At 37.5% G+C, this 12,950-nt stretch overlaps 2 protein-coding genes across 5 annotated transcripts in view; one reads left to right on the forward strand and one right to left on the reverse strand.

The window, feature by feature from the left end:
• LOC105693254 (DNA ligase 3) overlaps positions 1–12,950 on the forward strand; it is a 37,042-nt gene that overhangs the window by 6,815 nt on the left and 17,277 nt on the right. For 2 of the 3 annotated variants that reach the window (XM_025746483.2, XM_025746484.2), the window contains exons 2-3: positions 7,582–8,042; positions 8,530–8,850. In XM_025746483.2, coding sequence (XP_025602268.2) covers positions 7,721–8,042; positions 8,530–8,850 — 643 coding nt within the window. In that variant the 5' untranslated portion in view covers positions 7,582–7,720. Of the gene's footprint in view, positions 1–7,581; positions 8,043–8,529; positions 8,851–12,950 lie in introns of those variants that run through there. The other variant, XM_048659428.1, reaches the window with a different exon arrangement.
• Positions 1–12,950, reverse strand: part of LOC105693293 — a 63,678-nt gene that overhangs the window by 5,102 nt on the left and 45,626 nt on the right. Inside the window, exon 1 of one of the 2 annotated variants that reach the window (XM_025746485.2) lies at positions 10,589–11,377. The exons of the other annotated variant lie outside the window; for it this stretch is intronic. The gene's annotated coding sequence lies outside the window, so the exon portion shown is untranslated. Of the gene's footprint in view, positions 1–10,588; positions 11,378–12,950 lie in introns of those variants that run through there. 2 annotated transcript variants of the gene reach the window in all.

Consider the following 12,950-nt stretch of genomic DNA (forward strand, 5'->3'; position numbering starts at 1 on the left):
AAATATCGATTATGTCAAAAAGAGATACGTGTACGTAAAAATCGACGTTTGACGCGACGAGAGCGATTGGACGCTTGACACGTACAAAAAAAAAAAAAAAATAATTCGACAAAATATGATAAAAAGAAAGATAAACCGATGTAAAAAAAAATAAAAAGCAAAAACCAACGACTCGAAAGTGTCAAATTTCAAAAAATTTTCATCAAAACATTAAAATAAAAACCAATTTTTTTATCACATCCCACTCTCGGTATTTTTTCCTCTCTTTTTTTTTATCTTTCACCACAAATTTATTTACTTCAATTTTTTTTTTTTCCAAATTTTCTTTCTCTCCGCAATCTCTTCTCTATCTCCACGTACTCGTAGTATACGGTCCTTGTAACGTCATAAATGAGGAGTTAAAAAAGTCAAGTGCTGGCCGAAGAAGGGTTCGAGGGTGGAACGGAAAAAAAAAAAATACTTCATTCAACTCGTCTACTAAATAATTCACCGCAATTTCTAGCGTCAAGTTAATCTTTTCTTTTTTCATTTTAATTAAACGAGAAAAAAACAACCAGCAATTAGGAAAAAACCGCGCGCTAATAGTTCGTCAAATTTGTTCCATTCCTTTTTCTTTTTTTCTATCTTTGTAACATAAGTTATGAATTGATTTTTTTTTCTTCTTATCCTTTTCTCTTTTTCAACGATTCAACGATTTTGCAATTTTTACGAACATACGTGGTTGTAACAATCATAACAGTATTGATAATAATAATAATAATTTAATTCCAGAAAACTTTTTCCCTACGACGGATTATCACGTTAGTAAAGTTTTGATCCCGAAATAATCTCTAATTTCCACGTAGAGTAACGAATGAGGAAGAAAAAAAAATTATATTCCTATTTTCGTTTCTCTAAGTTTTTCGATGATTCAATTATTGTTCCGATGATTATTTTTCATTCCGCGGAACTTTGAAACGACCTGAACTTATCACGTGTGAAAACTAAAAGTAATTAAATTTAGAGAAAAAAAGTGGAATAGAAAATCAAACGAATCGAATACACGTATATAGGTATACAAGTGTGTAAATATGAACAACAATAAATCTGGTGCAACAATCACGTTTTCCGTTACACATACGTGTGTTTGATGTATAGTAAATACGTACAACTTGCGTCTCTATACGTGTATAAAATGATACGAACCACACGGAGCTTATAAACAATTATTCCAACGAAAATTATAAACCAACAAAGTGCAGGTTACGCGCGATTTGATCAGAATTTATACCATACATACCGTACGCAATGCATGCGACGTAGGTACGTCGTGTATCATGTATAAAACAACGATTTTTTTTTTTTTCTTCCTTTTTTCATTTTCACGTCCTCATTTTCCCAAAAATTTTATCAGATTTGAAAACCACGAAAATTAAATATATCTACATAATTTGATAGAAAATATTTGAGCAATCAGTTCAACCGGATTTAAGAGTAAAGAAAAATCAAAAATGAAAAACCGAATGAGAAAAATAAATAACACCAATAATAATAATAATAATACGAGTGAAATAAAATGGAAAATGAAGGTAGTAAGAAACTGAGATGAATTTTTATTTCACCTGTATAGATTCCACGTCGTCGCGACATTTCTGCAAGATTGATATATACACGTACACGTATATATGCTATGTACTATATTATTATAAGGTATATAAAAATGACAGTCCGCGTCCGTATATTACATGGAATTTATCTACGTATGTGTATAAAAATATACATGGCAGAGTAGTATTATCTCGTGGAAATCACATATGCGGAATAGCGCCACATAAATCTGAATAAACCGGCCCCCGTATAGTATGCGGATGGAAAAACAATGTACATAAGAACACATCTATACATACGTACGCGTACGTCGCGTAATATTACGATATCGAGTAAAACGACCTTCGATATAACTGGATGGCGATTTTTATAATGTCAAAAATAAAAAGAAGCCCATAGTGATAAAAAAAAAAGCAAATAAAAACGAACGAAACATCATCTTTGTACATACACGTGTACATAATGTACAATTATATGTACATCGGTATGAGATGCTACTTTCATCACCTGGTTCTTTTCCTCTTTTTCTTTTTTTTTCTTGCACCCCTACCCAGAATCGGTATACGAAAAAAAAAAATGTGTCATCTACCGTCTAATCGCGGAGAGATCAGAGTTTCTATTTTCTTCTCTCCTCTTCTCTACTCCGGACAAACTCTACAACCCTGACAAATTTTATTCGATTCGTTTTTATTTTTTTCGTACCGCAAAACTTTGACGTATCTTGAACTCGCAGCCCGTTGAAATCGTACCACGTAAGATTTGGGTAATGAAAAGAAGAGAAAAAGATAGAGGGACGGAGGGAGGACGAGCGGAGAATTTAATGATTTCGAAAGATGCAAAAAGTGTGCGGATGAATAGAAAAAACTGAGAAGAATGGATGAAAATAATGACGATAACGGTAACAATAAAAATCCAGTTTCCTTGATAAAACCGTCGTTAACCAAGGGACATATACAAGTATATCATTTTTGTATAAAAAAAAAAAAATTTTCACGTTTTTCCTACCTTTTCTGTTTTTTTTTATGTATTCGTATATAACGTGTGTATCACGTCTGTTGAAATATATATATATTTTCTCTTTATTACAAACTTTTTTATATATATTTTTTTTTTTTTTAGTTTTTTCTATCTAATAAAAATCCAGAGTTAATCGAGGATAAAAATGATCAATTTCTCTCCGTCTTTTTTTCTCCGATTTCCTTTTTCAATTTCTTACTAGAATATTTTCGTTTTCTATGCCTCCTTTTCCCCGTATGTCTCGCGTTTTTATCCGAACGGTTTCCTTCTCGATTCTTTTTTCCTTTTAAATTTTAAACGAAATCGAAAAAACACGTGCACCTTTTTTGGTTCCCCTTTTTTTTTTTATACCGCTATACAACGTATCTATTTTCGCATGAACTCGAATCGACGAAAATCTTCTCTGTTAATTTTTCGATCAACTCGTTTAATTAACCGTTAATTGTTTAATATTTTTTTCTTCAAACTTTCAACGCGATACGCGTAAAGTAATTTTATTACACGCGATACGTACGGTTACAATTAGAGGTACGTAATTTTCGTCGATATTATTATCGCGTTTGAATTTCGTTAATTTCCTATTTTATTCCTCCTACTTGTTTCCTTCTTTCTTTTTTTTTCTGTTGTTTTCGTTATCCGTTAGTCGGCCGAATCCGATGAACGACGTTGTCGAAATTCGCGTTCGGTTCCGCCGGTTTGTCGAGTGAACCGTCCCTGTCAGGGAGCTCGCTATTATACGCCGACCACCTCCAACCCCTCGCCCAACTTACACCTACCACCTGTGGAGCGGAGGTGTAACAAATTCCCTCTCCTTTTTCATCCCCCGTTTTCCTCTTCCTCCCTCCCCCACCCCCTCCCCCCCCGCCCCGCTTCCCCACACCCCCTTTCTACTCATCCTCCGATTCCAGCCCTCGCACCGTTCCCTCGTCTTTCTCCATTTTATACCCTCGAATCGGCCGATGCAACAATTTTTTTTTTTTCGGTTTCGACGTTCCATTTTTCGATTTTCCTCAACTTTTTTTTTTTGTTCTCTTATTTTCGTCGGCCGTCGCGCTTTTTCGAGATCAGAAGGAAAGAAAAACGAAACTTGAAGAATTCGAAGGGAACGAAATTTGGAAAAATTTCAACCCCTCCCGCGATTTTCTGACCCTCGATAAACATGTACCCCGCAAATACGTGTAGAGAGACATATGTATATACATATACGCAGATGAATTTTATACATGCATATGTGTACCGTGCGTACAGTATAACGTAACGCAGCTGTCGCCGCGCACTTCGTAGTACGTTTATAAATTTGCTGAATTTCTAAACGACGTTATTCGCGGTGCGCGTTATTAACCGCACCGAATATTTTCGCCGCTCGGTGCACGGGCTGCGGGGGACGAGAAATTTTCGCACCCGGTTAAAATCGAAATGTATATAAGACATCCCCCCGATACACCCGGCAGTCCGCGTTGCGGGGAGGCAGTTGCGTATCGCGGTCCCAGTCAATTTCGTCTACGCGTTTTAAAGCGCAAATAATTCAATTTTCTGTTCACGATAGTATAGATTAGAGAGAAAAAATAGCCGATCGGTGAAAAAAACAAAAAATTCCAATTCGTCGCGATCCTTCGAAACGCGCATAAATAGAAATAGCTGCGGTGTTGAGAAAATTTTTTGATTTTTTTTTTTCTTCATCGCGTGGAAAAAAATAATAACGAAATGCGACGCGTGTAACCGTTACAAGTGCAGCACACGCGCGCGTATACTTCGATTCGTTCCGAACGCGAATTGTATAATCTCGAGTTTCCCTCTCGTTGAGCGGAACAAAGCTCGGGGGCCATTCGTTGCAGTTTTTCTTTCCCCCTTTTTTTTTGAAAAAATTTCATTTTTTCATCGTCATTATTTTTTTTCACCCCGCACACTTTGTAATCGCGCGCGTTATCGTAATCGATGCAGCTGACTCATTGGAGATAATATACTATTTGCGAACGAAAGTACATAATGTGTAACCTACACGTACACTCGCACGTGCTATAAATACACACGGAGGAGGGGGGGACATATACGTGTATAGTAAATACAAGCGCACTTTTGATTGCAAATAAATGTTGCACACGTACGTATAGGAGAAAAACTAGAAGAGCTAATAAAAGCGATTAAAACCCATCCGTACGTTTCATATCGCCGATTAATGAATGGTCAATCAACCTACGACCATATGGACAGTTTTCTCTCTCTTCCTTTCTCTTCGTTCATTTTTTTTTTCACCTTTTTCTTTTTTTTTCTACAATTACAAAATCAATTTTCTTTTATCGAAACTAACAATGATTCGAGGTTTCGTTGAGAAAGAAGAAAAAAAAGTTGCGAAATTTGAAAATCGAAGACCAAAGAAAAAAAAAAAAAGGAAAAGAAAAGGATTCGCTTGCGACCCTGGCGTTATTATCGTACCGCGGGCGACCGAGGTGAATATTTTCGAATCGGGACGCGAGTTGGAAAAGGGCGTCAAACTGTATCCCCCCCCTCCCACGTTGGAGGTGTCATCGAGGAATTTCGATTGTGCGAAACATTTCTTTGTGTGTGGGATCGAAAAATTCGTCGTTGTAAAATTTGAAAAATTATATCACCAATATCGGACACAATGTAACGTCGAGACGTTGAACGTCAGAATTTTCGGTCCGCCAAAAAAATACAAGGATATCGACATAGCGATAGCGTTATATTATCGAGAAATCTACATAAGGTGAAGGGAAAAAAAGAGGGAAATATATAAAAATTGAGGAAAAATAGAAATCCGGTCGACCGGGAAATTCTTTCCCTCTCTCTCTCTGTCTGTCTCCTTCGCATCCTTCGGATCCCGAGAGATTCGATCCCGTTTGACTGGCAAGTAGTAGTAGTAGAGCCGGAGCGTTCGGTCAGACCGAGACGCCTGGCGTCGCGACGCCGGTAAGGCAAACGGAACGAAATGACACAGCGGTAAGTTTGTTCGCTTACCGCGGTTTTCTTGCAGCTCGTCTCTGACACGGGATAACCGATATAGGACTTTACATCTGGATAAATAGGTATATACGTACACGTGACTACATACATATATCTCGGCGGGACTTGACTGATCACTTTGGGAAGTCGATTAATTCGTTGTACAGACGTTCCCAAAATTATCTACGGATTCGCTTTTTCGCTGAAATCTCGACGGCGGCGGAGAGTCGAGGAGAAAAAAACAAAAAAAATTACTACACCCTTCACGGGGGGTAAGATGTACGGGGGTGAGTCGATGACGGAAGGAGCCTCGTTTGATTTTTAAATCACGGATTTCGGAAAAACTCACCCTCTACAACTCGGAGATTTAACGCGGTATAGGTGTAAGGGAGTGTGGGTCGGATTATCCAAAGCGTTTCGCAAAACGTATAATATCACCACTATAATTAGATCGGAGTGTGCGCGCGAATCTTAATATATTTTGTTGTTGTTGTTTTTTCCTTTTTTTTTTTCTTAAGTTTTTTAATCGACTTATTTCTTTGAGGTCTCGTATGTGAGTTTTTTTTTCTTGTTCCTTTTTTTTTTCGTTGCGTTTCGATTGAATTTTCTTCTCCAATCAACGATCGTCCAATCGCGGCGATATTCGAAGAGAGGTCATAATCTTTTATTGGTCAAAGATGACACTGGGCTAAAACTACGTTAACGATAACGTCTTATCTGCTGTGCGTATACTATATATAAACATGCGTCATCTTACATTGAATTTTTGAGAGTGCGACAAAATGGTGAATTACGCGTATCGAGACGCGAGAAAAAAATTCTGCCAACAATTCTCGTACGCGATTTTTCGAAGAAAAATTTGTAAAATCAAAATTCGCAGACTTCTTTCTTTCTTTTTTTTGTCTCTCATTCTCCGCCGCTACACTCCCGTACAAATGAGACGTACGTACCTGTGTAATTAATGCAGACGATAAAGTTATTACTCTTATTTTTTGCAATTTTTTTTCCTTCGTATCTTTCTCTTCCTTTTTTTTTCAAACCAATTTCCGAAACGTCCGACCGAATAAATGCCTTTCGGCACATTTATAATATCGAGAGGATTAACGACTAGCTTCTGTAATTTTATATTTATGCGTATCATAGGTTTTTTGTATTTCTAAAACGTTTTCAATCTTTTTTTTTTTACCCCTCTCTCAATCGTCGAAATAACTTAATAAACGCAATTCGAAAAATTTAAAGACGAAAAATAAAAAGAAAAAAAACCGGGTACAATTGATTCTAAAAAATCCACTGTGTGTGATCATCGAATTTCTTATGCTTTTCGTTTTGTTTTTTTTTCATTTTTTTTTTGGCGTTTTGGGTAAAAATTCGTCCTGCAAATATACGTATACATAGTATGTATGATAATGTTGGTGAATATTATTAGCTATCCATATATATATATTTTTAACGGTCCGATCGATCACTTCGTCTTGAATTCTCAATCAGTCGGCTCTCGCTCTTCGCCCTCTAAATGTACAAGCATATTTCGGGGGGGAAAAAAAGGCAGAGCAAAAAAAAAAAAAAAAAATCGCACGACGAGATAAAAATTAAAAAAGGAGAATAAAAAGGGAACTTACGGTCGCGTCAAAGAATAAAAGAATTATACGTATACACAATATAAATAAATATAAATATATATATACATATTTACAGAATTTCGTGTCAGTTAAATGTCTAACGCGTATACGTGACGTCGCATTTATACGACGTTCGATTTGAAAAAGAGAGGAGAAAGAAAGAGAGTAAACCGAAAGAAAAAAGAATCGAAAAGAAAAAGAAAATTCGAACGAAGATTATTTTTTTACTACACCCCGAAGAAGCCGGTAGATTACGGCAACCTACGCACGGTAAAATAATAAGTTGCAAGAAAATTTCGGGTGTATAAAATCGTGGAGAATAATTTTTGGACATGGAAATTCGATCGGTGAAGAAAAATCAAGTTTTCGAACGTAACACGTCCAATTTTTGTTTCAGGTTCAGGCCGGAGAGACTCGGTTGTTGAAATTTCTCTGATAGATCGTTAAAAAAAGTCTGGCGCGGAATCCGATCGGAGACAATCGGCAAAAATTGGACAGTTCATCGATACGGAAAAACTGAACAAGGCGGCGAAAAAATGTCGGACGACGACCGGGGGGCGGACAACGAGAAACCGTTCGCCATAGAGCGGGCGAAGACGGGTCGTGCGAAGTGCAAGAAATGCAAATGTCCGATCGACCAGGGGCTCGTGAGGATAGCCAAGCTGATGACAAACCCTTTCGGCGACGGTAAAATGAAAGCGTGGCATCATCTGTCTTGCATGTTCGACGTATTCGCCAAGCAAAGGGCGTCCACCAAGCGAATAGAGGATCCCGAGGACGACGTGTCCGGATGGGACGCGATGGACGACGAGGGGAAAGAAGCGCTCGCCGCCAAGCTGGAAGATTTTGAAAATTCCGGTGAGTCGCACGGCCAACTTTACGGCCAACTAAATTCCCCGTCTCTTCCCCGTCGTACCCGAAACCGGACGTACGCACGGTCGTCTCGCTCCCGGACGCCCTTCGTTGGACAATTTTTTTTAGGCCGATCCGGCGGCGGCGGCGGCGCGTTAACATTTGTCCAGAAAACGGTCCGGAATCGAGGCGGTCGGGTGTACACGCGCGTTGCCCGAATGTTTCGCGGCCATAACCGCAGTGTCCGTGAATAATCCGAACCTGCATTTCGACGGACAAACTGCTCCGAATAATTGATCGAACGAAGCCGCGGGATCGTTCGATATTTCAAAATGTATGATGCGATCCGGTCGGCACCACCGCAAAATTTCAACGCCGTTCCACGTTCTTGAATAAAAAATGACCCCGGCGTCGGTCCCGCCGCGTATACCCAACCGATTCGCGACGATGAATTAACGAGCTGTACGCTTGACAAAAACTCGCCCGTTTTCAGCGCCGTTCAAAAAGGTCAAGAAAAATTCACCCCCGAAAAAAGTCGCTGTTCCGGCCAAAGCGGCGGGGGGGCCGTCCAAAGTCGGAAAACCGACCGCTGCAACCGCCAAAGTCGGAGGAGGTGCACGTCCGGGACCTTCGACGAGCGCGGATTTTTCCGCCAACGGTGAATCGTCGCGAGAAATTCTACCGAAGAAAACAACGACCAAAGACGATTCCTTCAGAGAATTTCGACGCTTGTGCGCGGCCGTTTCCAACGCCAGCGCTTACACGAGCAAAACGTCGATAGTGAGGGAAAAATTTGCGAAGGGATCCGATGGGGGTAAGTCCAAAAATCATCGTTTCTTTCATTTTTTCATTTTCACTTTCGCGTTTCTACGGAAAAAATTCTCCTCCGTACCCCGTACGTCTGTCTGTCTCGCGATTGTCGCCCGTGAAAACGAATGTAAAAATTTGCGTATTGGAATAAGAAGGAGAGAGAAAAAAGGTAAAAAAGACGACAAAAAAAATTACAATATTAACAATATAAAGAGAGCAACGAACAATCGGTCGGCGGGACGGGAGGGAAGAAGAATAAGAAGAAGAAGAAGAAGAAATCTATTCGTAGCGTTGAGATGTCAGAGGTGGAATTTTAATAATTTTCCATACGACTCGTGGCGCGACAATTTGTAAAACGAGCTTTGGAAAAAAACCATTCCCACGTAATCGACAATAATTTTTCACATTTACACCAGTGAAATTGTAAAACAATTACGATATCGAGAGGAGGAAACGTCGGAGTGGAAGAATGAATAAAAAAAAAAAAACAAAAAAAAAATAAATCAAATAAAATAAAACGATACAACGAAAGTGTTCAAAGCTAAAGGAAAAACAATAACAAATTCATCCACCTATTACATGAAATTTCAGCCATGTGTACGTACGTACGTGATCTCACACGTACGATGGGGGGGGGGGGGGAAGTATAAATATATATATATGTTCGTGTAACAGAAATCAGGTCGTAAAAAAAGCAATTGTCATCGCGGGTATGTGGACAAGATAATTTGTATGTACACATAAAATACGACTGCGAGTAAATGAGAATATAGGGTGTGTGTGTATGTATATCGATGACGATGACTAGGAGCCGAGGGTTTTTAACGATAAATAAAATCGTGACGGAATAAAACCAGCGCTTGAGAATTGATACGCACGCCGTACGCTCTATCTGAATAATATTTAAACTTTATGCGCGAATACCTATGCGTGTGCGCGCGTGTGCACGAGATGATACATTCGAACGCACCTAATTGTTTCGTTTGCACGCAGTGTGCGTGTGTGTGTGCGCGGAGTTCGCGTCGGATACCGCGATCGTTGTGAAAAAAAAGGAGAGCGCGCAATTGTAGTAAATAATACGATAGGGTGGTAACGGATACAAGGAAACAATAAATCACGTTCGATATATCTACGAATTATACGTGATCTGTATTAATTAATGGAATTTTTTTTCTTACTTTCCTTCTCTTCTTTTCATCGTTTTAATGCAAACCCTTTTTTTTCATTCTTCCACATACTTTCTACTTTCATTTTTCGTCTTCGTTCGTTCGGCGAGAACGAGGATGAGAAATAAATCTACAGGAAGGGGAGGACTGAGATGAAAATTTACTTTCGATCGTTAGTATTATTATCTGAAAAAGCAACAATCGAACGTTTGCTAAGGTCAGTCATACGTATGCGTTTGGTATCTGCATATATTTTCTCTACACGATGCACGTTACGTAGTTATTTATACTCTTTCGTTTTATTTTTATTTTTTATTCTTTCTCATCTCCTTTTTCTTCTCTCTTTCATACTCTTCCCCACGTTTGTACTTACAATTACACGAAGTCGTCGATCGAATGATAAATTTTTGATGATTGAAAAAAAAAAAGTGTACGATTAAAATCGCTTCATGATTCCTTTTGTATTCGCAATTTATATCGAAAATGAGTGTCATTTGAAAATTATCGACGATTATCCGATGAATAAATACAAATATGTACAAATATAAATAAATTATGATCACATATCATACTCACATTAGATTGAAAAATCGTTTCTTCGTATTACAGTATACGGAATAACAAAATTCTCTTCTCTTTTCTTTTCGAATAAAATTGTTTATTACTGTTACTTCAATTACTATTGTTACTTTTTATTTTCAATTCAAAATACGGATAAGTATTTCGGCGATAATTGCAATCGGAAATTATTCCTCCGCAGGTACACGTGAATTCTAATCTTTCGAGTCGATTCAATTTTCAATTTTATTCATCGATTTGTTTATTTAATAATTTGTTTTCGTTGCTTTACGTGCGACAGAATTATTCGATGTATTGTTCGTTCACAGCGTGATGATCGGAGAAAAAAACAAAATTTTTAAAATCAAGGGAGAAAAAACGCAACGTCTACGTGCGTGAGAAATATGTGTAACGAAATTTTTCAACGATTCAATTTATTAATTGATATTTTCTTTACTTATGAATTGTTTTCTCTATTCTTTTTATTTCAACTATCGACGAATCAGTCGACGAACGAAGGGTAAGAAATAAAATGAGACGAAATAATGAAAAAAAAAAAATCAAAAAGAAAATCCAACGAATTACTCAATCGATTAATCAATTAATCAATCGATCGTCGCGTGCGGATCGTGCAGTGACTTCGTGTATATCTCTGTATTACAGTACGTGCATCTTTATTTAATTGTTTATTGATTATGCTTCAATTTTAATTATTTTTTTCTTTAGTTAGTTTGAGTGTAAACGATAGAACGCGACGTATACGTGCTTTGGTAATTTGGTTTCGGTCACTTATTGATTCCACTCTTTTGCGACTATTGCCCCAACGGAAGATGTTCCAGTGTCTTATAAACCGCCTAACCCCCACCGCCATCTTGAACGGACACCGATCCGCGTGTGTGTATACGTACAACGTGCGTACGTAGATTCTTAAGTTTCCTTTTTTTTTTTTATTTTATTTTCTACTCATCATCATCTTCTTCTTCTTCTTCTTATTTTCACGAGAAAATCAACGGGCGTCGAGCCCCCTTCATTAGCAGCCAGCTTGGCTCCCGATCCCCACCCCCTGTTTCGTATCGCACACGTTTATACACAAACACACACACACACACACGCAAAATCAACTTTACAATAATTATTATTGCTCACAAGCGTGCGGTATGTGGTGTCCGTATATTTATACATATATGTATAAAGAGATAATCGAGTTCTCTCTCTCACTGGTTTTTATCGTATCATTACCAAAGTATATATTATATACACAATATATGTATGTAATCGTTATACGTTATCGCGCATTCTCATCCGGATCTTCGTATCGATTTTTTTCCTCATTGTTTCTCAATATTCAATTTTCCATTTTTTTTTGTATTCCTCCTCTTTTTTTTTTTCAAACTCTCCCACTATCGATGACCATAATTGATTCGATTGCGTCAAAATCTTCGAGCGATTTAATTTTACCGTTCAATTTCGAACGAAACGAAAATTTTTTTCTTACTTCTTTTTTCAAATTTCTTTTCTTTCGTTTTTTGAAAATTTTTCTTTTCTTCCGCGCTGCGGCGTACGAAGATCGGAAACAAAAAAATGGAAACGTACGTACGATGGACGAACATCATATACGGAATACACACGTGGAATTATATTTTTTTATTATTTCAAATCGTCTTTTTTCGCTTTTTCTTCTTCGATTGCACAAGCAAGTATCAATTATATTTTGATTTTTATGAATATATATACGGTACGTAGAGATACGTGTAGCGTATGTGGTTATACGTATGTATATAAATGCGATACGTGTTGTGTTGTGTACAATAAATCATTGAATGTAACGTTTACGACTTTTCGGAGAATATAAAATACGCGTACATATTTATTATACATATTATATGTTTTAAAAATTTATATATATCCATATATATATATCTATCCATATACATATATGTATTCGAATTGCGTTAAACGCATTTCATGTACATATAATCGATAACGCGAACAGCCCGTATGAATGATATTCGAGAATCATCTCATCGCGCGTCTTCGTTCATTATAATTCATTCATAAGGTTAATGACTAATTAACGAATAATCCTATCGTACTATAATATACGCCTTATTAGGTGATATCTACACATGCGTATAAAAGTCTCCCCAATCGTCCGGTCGTTTGAAAATGAAAAATTAAAAAAAAAAAAAAAATGATGCGGTTCGGAATGGACTCAAATTGACACAAAAAAAAAAATCATTTCTCAAGGAAAATTATTTCGATCGATTTCATCCAACGACATTTTTCTATTCCCAATATTTTGCGCGATCAGGATTTTTTAAATTTTCTTTCCACTCGTTAGTTAATTATTTTATTATTCCCCCCACCCGCGTCCGTCCTG

Source organism: Athalia rosae, chromosome 8 (genome assembly GCF_917208135.1).
Source record: "Athalia rosae chromosome 8, iyAthRosa1.1, whole genome shotgun sequence".
In the NCBI taxonomy this organism is placed as follows: domain Eukaryota; kingdom Metazoa; phylum Arthropoda; class Insecta; order Hymenoptera; family Athaliidae; genus Athalia; species Athalia rosae.